We start from the raw sequence: 13,541 nt of genomic DNA, 5'->3' as shown, positions 1-13,541 counted from the left end.
TTTCCCCTCACCAGAATACTGACGGATGCTGATTGAGACATATTGTTTCCCCCAGTGTATTATAAGTCTGGCGGGCCACCGGGCTTTATTTGTGCCCCCACCAGGCTAAGCATTGCTTATTTATTTAAGTCTTTTTAAAATGTTTGCATTTTTAACCTTCCAATCTTTTAATAACACGTAATTATAAAGTGATATTTTCAAATTTCCTGTCAACTTTAAACATTACTCACAGATCCAAGTGACCTGAACCGTGCCATCAAACGGGAACATTACCCCAGGCGCACAATCGAAAAAGCTGTATCCACTATACCCAATGCAAAAGCGTTCTCTGTATTAGAAGTAAAGTCAGGCTTCCTGCAGATGGAGTTGGATGAATAATCCTCTTTCCTGTCAACATTCAACACCCCTATTGGGAGGTTCAGATGGCCGAGGCAACCCTTTGGCATGAAGCGTGCACCAGAAATATTCCAACGCATCATGGAGCAGATAGGCAGGAAAATATTAATGTTGTTCTGAGGCGTAAAACCAAACGCATTCAGCTTCATATCAAAACTTTTTACTGTTAATACAACATCTGATATATATATATAAAAAAAAAAGATTAAAACATGTCAGGATATAAAACTGGGTCCAGAGAAAGTGCAAAATGTGCTTCAAGATTGGGTAAATAAATAATCACACACACAGCTGCTGAGAGGAAAACATCACACATTTCAGTTGAACAGTAAGGCAAAGAGCTGCTCCATCTGATTTCCAGGTTTAAAGGAATATTCCACATTTTATCCGGTTGATAGATGTTGATAGCACTAGCGTGCTTTAGCTACGGCTTCACAAGAAGAATGAATCAAGTTGTTCGAATAGGATAGCTTTAAGAGCTGAACGAATTCTGTCAGGAATTTCCAGTATTTTTTTAAGCTTGATCAAGACCAATTTATTACCAACTTAAGTGTGACTTTGTGTCCAACTTTAACCTTTAAAAATCATGTCAAGAAGCTTTGAAAGTCTTTAACATTTAGCTTAGCTAACCTAAGGCATATGTTTCTTTATCTTGTATGACTCACTGGTCGCAGGCAAGCTAACAGTTTTAAAACCTGTTGGATCATCAATTAGAGATTCATGACATCTAGACGATATCACTGTCATATTCTCCCCAAATATAAGACATCAGATATTTTATGCAAACGTTTGTTCAGTTTATCAAATTCTTCATGACAATCCTGCTCTGCCTGTAAGATAAACTAGTCACTAAGGCGCCCCCTGGAGGTGAGTGCAGCATCCCTAACCATGCGACTGCTTTAAATAAAATGTTTCCTCTTTTGTGCGACCAATTACTGGAATAGTTTGTGTAATAACAAGTTCCAGTTATAAAATGTTTGCATATTTGGTAAATATATTGCTGCTGTTAAATGAATTCATTATTAATTAGAGTACAGAAGTGTCTTAATGAACAGTCTGTTCTATAGTTTGGTTTGCTTGGTTTTAGTGAGATGCTGAATGAATAATGACTTTATTTGTAATTAATAACTAAACTGGGTTTGCACCAAGTCATGATCTGTTAAATCATCCTGACTTAATCAAGCTGTCCAGGGATTACCTGGTACGATGCGTCTCTCCGTCTCTGTACTAATAAATTAACAGGACATAATAGAATTACACATTATTTTGTTGTATTCTTGTCTCCCCCCCTAATTTTTGCGTACTTGTGTTATTTTATTTTTCACTTGTTTTTGTCCATTTCTTTTTATTTTAATAAATGTTCTCCAATATTTGCAAGTATTTCATGTTTTCTTTCATTTCCTTATAATTTGTTTTTGTGACTTTTCTCTTGTTTTGTTTTGAACTTTATAACGCTTGATTCTGGTCAGGATGTTTTTCTGTTTTAGGGGGAACATTCCTTTAAACGGTGAGTTGAAGGCCAATTTAATCCTAATCTGAACAGTTATTAGAGGCTGAAATGATCCTGAGATTAGCAGAAACGTTTCCTACAGAGAGAGGAGCAGCAGGTCCGGTTCAACAGAACCGGGTCAGAACCTTCCACAGAATAGAACCCTGTCAGAGTGTGGACCCAACTGTCAGAACATTGGTTCTGGGGGTTCTGTAAGGTTCTGGCCATTCTGGAAGGTTTTGGATGTTCTGTAAGGCTCTGGTCGTTCTGGAAGGTTCTGGATGTTTTGTAAGGGTTTGGTGGTTCTGCAAGGTTCTGATGGTTCTGGAGTGTCAGGAAGTCACCAAGCTGAGCTGTAGTTCTGCTGCAGTTCTGCTCCTGTCCTGCGGGTGACGCCGCTGACCCGGCCCAGATGTTTGATGGTTTCCTACAGCAGGCTGCAGGCTCCAGAACGCGTCGAGTCCACCTGCCTGGACCTGGACGAGGACAGCCGTCTGAAAACGGCCAGCTGGGGACAGGCATAGGGACAGTCTGTCCACCGCTCTGCAGGTCACAGTGATGATGTCATACCATCTTACCTTCCTGCTGGAGCCTGATTGACTGTCGGAGAGGAGCTCCGCTTCCCCATTGGCTGCTTTGGCTTCACTTCCTGACTGCTCTGCTGCGGGGCTGTGACCTCTGACCTCGGCTCCTCCAGGTGAAGCGCATTCAGGGGGCGTGGCTCCTCCAGGCTCGCTGCCGATTGGATGTGAAGCTGGCTCTGCGTTCAGCTTCAGGGACCAGAGAAGCTATGGGTTAGAGGTCGGAATCGCTCGCTGGTCACACGCTGACACACAGCGCCATATTTAGTTCAGTTCATACTTCAGTTCATCATTCAATACAATCATCCCAGAGAAGCTGATAGTGAAGCCTGGGACTCTGAACATTAATGTGCCTTTGAATCAGAGACTTCTCACCAACCGACCTCAGGTGGTGAGAATAGGGGAGCGAACTTCATCCACCCTGATCCTTAATACAGGCACACCGCAGGGCTGTGTGCTTAGTCCAGTTCTTTTTGTTCTGTTCACCATTGACTGTGTAGCCATCCACTCATCAAACAGGGTTCTAAAGCTTGCAGATGATACCACCGTAGTGGGTTTGATAAACAATGATGAGACCCTGTACAGAGAGGAGATACAGTGGTTGTTCACCGAACAACCTGGTGCTCAACACCAGCAAGACCATGGAGGTCATAGTGGACTAGAGGAGGTCCAGGAGGACAGTGCACACACCTGTTACAATTCAAGAGGAGGAGACGGAGTGTGTGGACAACATCAAATTTATGGGCGTCCACATCACTTTGGACCTGACCTGGTTGCTGAACACCTCTTTTCTGATGAGGAAGACCCAACAAAGACTCTTCTTCCTCAGGAAACTAAAAAGGGCTGGACTCCCTGCTCAGGAACTTCTACAGAGCCGTGATCGAGAGCCTCCTCTGCCTCAGTATGACTGTGTGGTGTGGCAACTGCATAGTCCAGGACACAAAAGTCATGGCCAGAGTGGTGAAAACTGCCCAGTGGATTGTTGGGAGTGAGTTACCAAACCTGGAGCTAATATGTACTGGCAGACGGCAAAGGAAGGCCAGTTGTACTGCCACTGACCTCACCCATCCAGGGCCCAAACTGCTTGAACCGCTACAGTCTGGGAAACGATACAGATACATAAAGAGCACAACCTTCTGTCCATCTTCCATCCTCTCCCTGCAGACACACTCACCCATTTGCTGCACCCTAAACACTGATTAAAGCTTTATTTAGCTATTTCTGAGGGTACCACTCCAATTTCATTATGTTCTAGAAACATAATGAGAAATATAAAATTTTATGTCTTATATTTACTGGACTCTCTGCTGACGAAGATGTCCCAGTCTCCTCTTCATCACCAGCTCTGTCCTCGTCTTCCTCAGCGGTCTCCACCGCATCCTGACGGCCATAAAACACAAATTACACATTTGATTTAATTAGTTTTTTAAAAAGAGCTGCTGGAAATTGCTAGCGCCCTGCTAGCAGAGGGAATTAGGAAACTCAACCTACAGCTACACAAGCAGAGGAAACACACAGCTGGGGGTAAAGGTGGGGCAACCAGCACACAAACTGGGTCGCTGGAGGAAGAAAAGTGGTCCAACCTGATTGTGAATCCTCTCCTCTGGCAGTGAAAATATTAGGAGCTCTACAGCGCCTCCCTGTGGTGCTTCAACTCACTAATAATGGCTTTCTGATACGGAAAAGTCTGGAATCAGGAGAACATTTGGTGAAACTGGTTTGTTTCTGGGTTGATCCGACAGCCTGGAGTCTCTTTAAGTCATCAGAACAACAACAAGTCTTACTTTTCATAAACTTATCTAAAACTTGGATTTATTCAGAGCTTGAACTAATTGGTTTTAGTCTCGGTTCACCAGAAGGATCCCGTTCTGGCTCACTTGCTTTTTCAGTCAAAACCCCAAACTTTTTACACATCAGAAAGTTTTATTTTGTAGCCTTCATGGAGCACCACAGGAAAACTGTTTAGAACCACTAATATTATCACTAAGTGAATTTACTGTGAGCTAAAAACAGAAGCAAAGTGAACATGATAACAGAAGTCATCCCTAATACTGTTAAAACATTATTATATTACATGATGTAGGAACCATTAATATGTGATTAGTTTTTTCCCCTGGGGCATAAATATGACGTGACACACATCCTGATTTTGTTCAGTCTCTAGAAAACTTTCTGTCCGTCTCAGTCAGCTGAACGCCTGATCCAATCAGAGTGGTGCTGTAGGCACACCCGATTTCCATGGCAACCACTAGCCGCCATAAACATGCTAACCGGTTGCTACGGAGGCTTTTTCTGTCCTGCCTTCACAAACATGAACGGAGCTGTTGATCAGTCCTGCTTACAGCTTTGATTTATTAATCATTAAAACATGTTAAAAACATGAAAACGCAGCAATTTATTCCAAACAAGAACAAGAAGTCGGACATCATGAGTCCAGATACAAGAAAAGTGAAAAGCAAAACAGGAATAATGAAAGATAAAAAAAAAAAAGCAAAAGAGCAAAGCAGCATGCCTTAAATGCTGAACTGAACAGAACGACATTATGAGAGAAACATGAGCATGGAAGCAAAAGGCACAGCGAGTAAAGGCAAAGCAAGTTATTAAAAAGCAGAAAACGCAATAAAAGACAAGAGCATATGAAAGTCAAATAAGGTCACAAACAAACCACATAAAAAGAAAAGCAAAACAAAACTTATATCCCAACTTAAACATCGAGTTGTGAAATGTGACCTTAAAGGTCGAAAACACAGAAATCACAGACATGTTTATGAAAAATAATCCAGTTTTCTTTAACTGGTAAACCATCGAGATGAAAACTTGAAATAAAGCTGCCTTGAACTTTCTCAGAATTTACAAGTTACCAAAACAGGTGACTCACACCCGGAAAGTTTTAGAAAATATCCTGAACATTTTATAAAATAGGTTTTACAAAATATTCTTAAAGTTTGGCCAAGTAACGTGTGTAATGCGTAACTTCTAGGAAGTAACTATAAAGTTCTAGAAATACGTACGTAATGGATGTAAACCATGAACTGAATTTAAGAGCAAACATTATGGACCTACGTACGAAAACCAAAGATGTTTTTAAGAATCTTCCAAAAGTTTTTAGCAAACAGAACTTTCCATTCAACCAGAGCTAAAATTCAAACACAAGCAGATAGATAATAAAAAACAAAAATCCTGCTGGTTTTAATGGGAGCAGATTATGGCTGTTTCTACCTGAATTTACCCTAAAAGGGAAAATAAAGCCTGTTTCTACTCCCCTACTCTATCAGTTCTCTGTTATACCCTACTCAGGGTTGAACCTGAGAGGAAACGGCGCTCCAGAGGTGGAGCAAGGGTTCCAGGTTCTGATTGATGTTATTGCAAGCAAAACTTCATCCCAGAACTCCTCTTCCTCGTCTTCCTCCAGCTGCAGATTTGCTGCTTTGCTGCTTCCTCATTGAAGCTTTCCTCTTCTTCACGACATCCTCTTCTTCCTCCTCTTCACTTTCATTCTCGTCTTCATCACCATCACTTTTCTCCTCCTCCTCACTTTCTTCCTCATTTTCATCACTTTCTTCCTGTTCTTCCTCCTCATTTTCCTCACTTTCTTCCTGTTCTTCCTCCTCATTTTCCTCACTTTCTTCCTCTTCTTCTCCTTCCTCTTCTTCACTTTCTTCCTCAGGATTCTCTTCAGTCTCTGTCTCTTCCTCTGTCTCCTCATTCTCATCATTTCTCTTGTTTTTTGCATCCTCCTCTTCCTCACTCCCCTCTGTTTCCTGTGATGACTTCAAAGTGTCGCTGTCATCCTCCTCTTCCTCACTTTTTAAACTGCTTTGCTCCTCTTCATCAGTCAGTGCTCCTTTGTTCTGAGTCTCCTGACTCGACACTTCCTCTTCCTCCTCCTCCATACGTCCTCCTTTGCTTCCTTTTTCTTCTGTCTCATTTTCACTCTCTGTGGCTCCACTGGTTTCCTCCTCTTCTTCCTCCTCCTCTTCCTCAGCAGCACTCTCATCTTCCTCAGTCTGATCTCCTGGTTGAAGAGTCTCATTGTCTGTGTCCTCCTCCTCTACTTCCTCCTCCTCCTGTCCGGTTGCAGCAGATCCAGTCTCCTCTTCCTCCTCTGAGCTGGTTCTCCACCTTTCCTCCTCGTCTTCCTCCTTCTCCTCGTCTTCCTCCTGCTGTGGACTTTCTGATGCAGGAATGACGTTGATGCTGACGGCCGACTTGCGGCTGACCCCAGCAGACCGAGATTCAGGCTTTTCCAGGTCACTTCCTGGTTTTGGATCATTGCCCTGCCTCTTGGAGGCCAGCTGCTGGACTAGAACAGCGCCCCCTGCTGCCAGGGTGGCAGCGCCGGCCAGCGCACCCCCACCTGAGCACTTCCTCTGGGTTGCAGCTTCCTTCCTGTTTCGCTCGTTTTTGGATCTTTTGGATGAATCTGGGTTTTGTTTGGAGCGGGAAACGTTTCCCTCGTCACTGATTGGCTGACAGCTCTCTATGGCCAGCCAACCAGCTTTAGACTCTAGTCTAGCTGGACTGGACTTAGAACCATTCCTTCTGGTTTCTGGATGCTTGTTCCAGTCTGCAGCTGGTTTTGTCCCAGTCAGCTGGGTTTTGGACCCGGCCTGTCTCACTGCTTTGTTCTTATGAGCCGACCCACCCTGATCTAATGACAAGAGGTTCTGTTGGTTCTGACTGGTCCTCCTCTGGTCCTGTAACGCCCGGCTAACCAAGAACTTCCTGTCCTTTCTCTGCTCTCTGATTGGCTGAGCATGCTTACCCTTCCTCTGTCCAGCAGACAGCATGAAGACAGAAAGAGGCGAACGTTAGAGGAGAGCATGCAGAAAACAGAACCAAACTGGGCTAACATGGTCAAGGTTTTCCCCCAGAAAACTTGCTAAGCCCGGTGGTTAGATGCTAGGACAATCATTCATCCAGCAGCCCGTCATGTTTTTGAGTAAAAAAATGTTTAAAGTTGCCAGGAAATTTGAAAATATCACTTGATAATTACGTGTTATTAAAAGATTGGAAGGTGAATACCTGAACACCAACATTAAAGTCTTAAAAAATGCAAACATTTTAAACAATAAGCCATGCTTAGTCTGGTGGGGGCACAAATAAAGCCTGGTGGTCTGCCAGACTTATAATACACCGAGGGAAACCCTGATGATGGAAACCAGTCAAGCTAGCTTACCTTTAGCAGCTAGCTTACTGTCTGCAGCTAACTTACTTTAGTTATCTCACCTTCTGAAGCTAACTTGCTTTCTGCAGCTAGCTTACCTTCAACAGTGGAGACAGGCTGAGTGTTTTGTCGCTGGGATCCATCTTCATCACATGAGTCTGACAGTAAGAACAGACACGAGGATGAGGATGATGAAGGTGACGTTGCTCCACATCTGGAGAATCCAGAGATTTCTCACCAGGTTCAGGAAGTCAGTGGTTTCTCCCAGTCCTCTCACGCTGTCGCAGTCTGTCAGGCTCTCCACATCGCCCCCTGTCTGCCCTGAGGAGCAGCACACCATGAAACACAATGAGCCTCATTTAATGTACACTACTGCAGACAAGCCTGGATTAATAAAAGAAATGTACAAATAGCCAGTGATATATGGTGCATCCACATGCAGATATTTAAAATTATAGCTAAATAAAATAAAAAAAGGGTTTTAATTGAAATAATTAAAATGAAAAACTAAAATAGAAGATTATAATTATTAACATTGACTATTGCTTATTTTAAAATATTTAGATACACTAGAATTTTGTGTTTAGAAATTATAACTGTTAAGAGAAAAACATTAAATGAATAACTTCAGAATAACTTCTAAATTCATTCAAATATATGCAAAATAGCTCAAATACTTCACTGAAAAACGGGGGATTAAAAAACAGAAATAAAATTTATATTTTAGGTGAATGCCAAAATTTTTTAAAAAGACATTAAGTTTAATTTAAAAATAATAACTGAATATAACATGTACAGTTACAAGAAATATAAAAGCAGAAAAGAAAAAAAAATAAACAATTGATTGAAGAATACTAATATTTATTTTATTTTATACTTTGTGAAACACATTAGAAAAATTCTTACTTTTTAAAAATTTATTAAAATAAAAGCAAAGAAAGTTAAAACACTGAAATGAGTTAGGCAAAAATAAACCAAAAAGGGATAAAAAAAAAAAAATGTAATTCTCTTTTTAAAAGTTGGTGAGTCAGTTCGTTCATGAAACTAAAATTAAAAAGGATGAAATGATTTTTAAAAAGACAAAATCTGATTCCATGAAACCAATCACTAAATGTATTGATTAATGATATTAATGATAATATATTGCTTGACTGAAGTCGGTACCCTGATGAACGCCGTCTGTGCCGAAGTGCTGGGTTTCGTTGAGAACCGGCCTGTGGCTCAGCTGGTTCTGGTCCGGTTCGGACAGAGCCAGCAGAACCGGCCCATGGTTCTTGTCCAGTTGGTTCTGGTCCGGTTGGCCCGAGGCAGGAAGTGCCATCTGCAGGACGCCCGAGGTTCTGGCGGGCAGCGAGTGGGCCGTGGGTCCAAACTGCTCTGGAGATCGCTCCTGCAGGACATGGGAAGGTTCCATCAGCCCACGCTGGTTCTGGGGCGGTATGGACCTTCCCCAGCACCAGAACCGACCCGTTCCCTGCGGCGGACCCGGGCGGAGAGGCTGCGCTGCAGTGTGGCGGTCGGTTCCCCCAGGAAATCGAATGCGGCGTCCTCCAGCGTGATGGCGGAGCAGCCGGGTCCTCTGGGTCGGGCCAGAACCACCATGTGGCAACCTCCGCACGCCGCCTGGACAGGAAGGAGCAGATGGATCAGGGCTGATGGCCTGATAGCGGTCTGACAGCAGCCTAATGGCCTGACGGCAGCGACTCACGGCCTGGACGGCGAGCGGCAGGAAGCGGGGAACCACGGCTGGGTGGAACCGGTTGGTGAAGTTCTGGTCGCCCAGGCCCAGCTTCCCGTGTCGGCCGTCGCCAAACGAGTACAGCAGGCCCGAGTCTGGGGAGAGAGCCGCGGGGTCAGAGCGGGTTTGGGAGCCCAACCCAGTCAGCGGTCGAAGGTCGGAGGTCACCTGTGAGAACGGCAGTGTGGCTCTCTCCACAGGTCACCCGGGTTGGCCGGCCCGCCTGGAATCGCTGGACGGGGCGTGGCAGCTGCGACTCGAACACAAATGTCCCAAGGCCCAGCTGGCCGAACTGACCCAGGCCAAACGAGTAGACCCCGCCGTCATCTGGGGTCAAAGGTCATACACTCTGCTGGTTATTACACAGCAGTAAAACATGCTGCAAAGCTCTGACACAAAAAAATAGTCTGATTATTTAACTGAAAAGAAAAATAATTAAAATTGTAATAAAATAAGATTCAATATCTAAAAAAAATGTATATTTTATTAACAGATAATAAAATAAATAAATAGGTATTTGAATATTTTAATTAAAAATCTGTTAAGTATTAATAACATGAAAATAAAATGTAAAGCATAAATATTTCATCGATTACATTTCTTTAATTAAAACTAAATGTAAAGCTTAATTATTCTTATTAATTAATCAATTTTTTTTAAATGTAAAGTATTAGTACTTTTCATTAATTAAAAAAAGTTATAATAAAATGGAAGGCAAATTTATTTTAACAAATATTTTTATGTTTAAAAAAAATATTTTTAACATCAATTTTATTCATCCATCCATCCATCCATCCATTTTCTACCCCTAACGGGGTCGGGATGGGTCAGGATGGGGGCTGGTGTCTATCTGCAGCGAACGTTTCGGGCGAGAGGCGGGGTTCACCCTGGACAGGTCGCCAGTCTGTCGCAGAATAAATTTTACATTAAATAAATAGAATTTAAAGGTTATTAATAATAAAAACAAAATGCAAGACAGCTGTCCTAAAAAAAATTATAAAATTATTAACCATTAATTAATAGAAATGCTATAAAATGAAATTAAATTATTATTTCTAGTTTTTGCTCATTTTCTTTGTGTTTTCGTGCAGGTTCGTCTCTAAAGCTCTTATTCTTCACCAGTCGGTGTGTGATGGCTAACCTGTTAGCGCCACCGTGTGGCTGCCGCCACAGGCCACCTGCAGCACCGGCTCCGTGATGCTCTCCACCCGCTGCGGGACCCGGTGTCTGGTCTGCCGCTCCGGCCGCAGCCCCAGCTTCCCGCTGTCCCGCTCCCCAAAGGTGAACAGCGCTCCGTCCGCTGCCAAACACGCACACATTAGCCGGTCTCCTCCAGGTGAGACGAGTCACCAGGTGAGTCTCACCTGTCACCAGAGCGGAGTGGTAGTACCCGCAGGACACCCAGCTGACCGGCCGGCCCACGCTGACCTCCAGCGGCCGGGTCGCCTGGCTCCGCTTCCCCAGCCCAATCTGACCCTCAGAGTTCTCGCCCCACATGAACAGCTTCCCGCCCTCTGTAAACAACATCAGGGTAATGTCGTCACCATGGCGACGTCGCTACAGGACAGCCAATGAACAACCATCTTCACGCAGCAAACACCGGCTAGTTTAATTTACAGAAAAATCGTTCAAAAATAAGGACTTAATAGACACTTTTAATTATAAAATATTTACTCTAAGTGTAATAAAAAAGTAAATATTAACAAGATGAATGTTGAAAAGAAACTCAAAATTTTCCCACTAATTTTGAAAATGCTAATTTTGGTAATATTGTGTTTCAATAATAAAATAAAAATATATACCATAAATATATAAAACAAAATTATTTAAATATTTATTTTAAAAAGATTTTCAAGGTATATTTTTAAATTTTTTAAATCTACTGTTTCTAAATTTTATCACTAAAATTAGATTTTTTTTAAAGTAAGAAATGTTAAAATTTAGAAATGGGGCATTTAAAATGTATTATTATGGTATTATCAAACTTTTTAAAAGAACAGGCTTCAGTTTTAAAGTTAATTTAAACCTTTTAATTATGTAATATCTCTTGATTAAAAACAAGAAATCCAACATACAGTTAAAACATTTTTTTCAATTTAATTTAAAAATAACATTTTTAAATTAGGTGTTTTCTAATTTAAAACATATCAGAAAATATGTGAGCTGAGTAAATTTATAACAAACTTTAAAGAATTAGCAAAATGCTGACTATGGAAGGTGAGTATTGAGGGAAACCCACACATCACCTGTCATGCTGTCTCACCTGTCAGGGCGGCGGAGGTGTTGGACCCGGCAGCCAGCATCTTGATCGGTCCGTGCGCCTGGAAGAAGCCGATCCTCTGGAAGGCGGTCCGCTCCTCGCAGTCGCCGAGTCCCAGCTGGCCTTCGCCGTTCCCGCCGCAGGCGAACACGTCTCCCTGCTCTGCAGACACACACCCAAAGTGAAGCGGCTGAACTCTGACCCCAGATCAGGGCTGTGGTTGGGGTCAGGAACCAACCGGTGCTGATCAAAGTGTGGTTCCGTCCGCAAGCCACCAGCCGCACCTTCTCACCCTTCAGAGCTGGAAAAATGAGGAGAGAGCAGGTCATTTCCTGTCTCACTTCCTGTCAGAGGCCTTCACCTGGAGACCCCACTTACCTTTGACACAGGTGGGCTTCTGTACCGTCTGCTTGGAGCCCAGGCCCAGCTGGCCCCAGTTGTTGCTGCCGAACATGAAGAGTTTCCCGTTTCCTGAGGAGGAAGCAGCAGCAGCAGCTCAGGATCAACCAGCAGCAATTCTACAAGAAAAGCAAAAAGAAAAGCGTCTACCTGTGACCAAGGCGCTGTGCTCATCTCCACAGGCGATCCTCTCAGGGACGTCGTTCTTCAGCCAGAACACACTGGGCATGTCGTCAGCAAACTTACTCTTTCCAAACGTGAAAACTGCACCAGACTCTGCAGAAAACACAGAGACACGGAGAACCCCCCGCCAAAAAACAAAACAAAACAGAAAACCAGATCAAATGAAGAAGAAGGAAACAAGAAAAACAACCAGGAAGGAGATTCATTTGCTCTTTCCACTTCATCTCGACGGATGGATGGATGACTTTGAGTAAACTACGGATGCTCCCCAGTGTTTGCATTAGGAAAACTTTCCAGCTCTTGTTTTCGGCATTTAAACTGGTTCAAACTGGTGGAGTTTAACTAATAGCTTTTACATTAATTAAAAATATTCTTAAGAGTTCCAACGACATTTCATTTTCCTTTTAGAATCAATAAAGTATGTTGTATTGAAATTGGTCTCCTAGCTCAGGACCATCACCAAGAAGCCCAAGTTTTCATATTTTAAAACTGAGTTGTAAATGAACCCGATAAGAACAAAACCCGTAGCAGAAAAAGTTATTGGCGGAGAAATGACCAACTTTAATGTCTGTCTTCTTTAGCCTATGGGCTAATATAGAAGCTGCTGTGGGGTTTTGACACAGCTAATTACCCGGATGTTACCAGCTAACAGCATGCTAGGCTAATATTCCAGAAACACGCCGTGCTGCCTCCGTAATATAACAAATGCTTATATGCATTTACCGGGTATTTCGTCTTCTGCCTCCTCTGCCATCTCTGCAGGACTTTAATCCGCTTTGCTCGGTGTTCAGGGCGTTGGTGTTCTCTGCAGCGACAACCCGGAAGTAAACAAAACTTCTCCTAGGATACGAAGCGCTGGCTTTGATCTCTTAAAGGAGCAGCGCACATTTTAAACGTTCTAAATTTCTGCCCAATTTGTTCCACTGGTCAGTAAATCACAACATATTTTAATAGACCATATATTTTAATAATCTGGTTTAAAAAGCAAAACGTGCAGATCCATTTCAATAATTTATTTTTGGTCAATTCTGATCATTTTGGCTTGTGGTGTTTGAAAAACTGAAACTCTGTCACTTAGAAGATTTCTGCTGTTTATAAGAAATAGAAGTGTCTCGTTAATATATTCTGGTGATGTCATTACTTATTGCTTGTGCGTCCGTTTTGACCACAATTTCCCTTCCACTCAGCTTAAGTTACAAAACTCTGGATGAACAGAACACTCACTCCTGCTGCTGCTGAGAGACAGAGAAAGGAGGCTCCAGTTATCAAACCGTGTCCTGTTGAACATTTACATTCTTGAACTCACAGAAAATGAGCTTCTTTAAAAA

At 42.7% G+C, this 13,541-nt stretch overlaps 1 protein-coding gene across 1 annotated transcript; it reads right to left on the bottom strand.

The window, feature by feature from the left end:
* Positions 1–4,798: 4,798 nt before the first annotated feature.
* LOC116708340 (X-linked retinitis pigmentosa GTPase regulator-like) lies at positions 4,799–13,062 on the bottom strand. Its single transcript, XM_032546240.1, has 14 exons — positions 12,937–13,062; positions 12,181–12,306; positions 12,010–12,102; positions 11,870–11,932; positions 11,635–11,793; positions 10,736–10,885; positions 10,513–10,671; positions 9,540–9,698; positions 9,342–9,466; positions 9,101–9,256; positions 8,798–9,023; positions 7,872–7,954; positions 7,732–7,791; positions 4,799–7,238 (listed from the first exon to the last, which is right to left on the bottom strand). Exons 1-14 carry the CDS (start codon positions 12,965–12,967, stop codon positions 5,844–5,846), a joined length of 2,985 nt encoding a protein of 994 aa, XP_032402131.1. The 5' UTR covers positions 12,968–13,062; the 3' UTR covers positions 4,799–5,843.
* Positions 13,063–13,541: the final 479 nt, after the last annotated feature.

This window comes from Xiphophorus hellerii, chromosome 18 (genome assembly GCF_003331165.1).
Source record: "Xiphophorus hellerii strain 12219 chromosome 18, Xiphophorus_hellerii-4.1, whole genome shotgun sequence".
In the NCBI taxonomy this organism is placed as follows: Eukaryota; Metazoa; Chordata; class Actinopteri; order Cyprinodontiformes; family Poeciliidae; genus Xiphophorus; species Xiphophorus hellerii.
Note: the sequence above shows the minus strand (reverse complement) of the source record. Positions and strands in the feature narration are given on the sequence as shown.

Excerpts from the sequence above, each read along its gene's own strand:
- LOC116708340 (XM_032546240.1), bottom strand. The coding sequence starts at position 12,967 with ATGGCAGAGGAGGCAGAAGACGAAATACCCG. Across the intron at positions 10,672-10,735 it reads CCACTCCGCTCTGGTGACAG|CGGACGGAGCGCTGTTCACC; the intron begins GTGAGACTCACC and ends CGTGTTTGGCAG. Across the intron at positions 7,955-8,797 it reads CACAGACGGCGTTCATCAGG|GGCAGACAGGGGGCGATGTG; the intron begins GTACCGACTTCA and ends GCTGCTCCTCAG.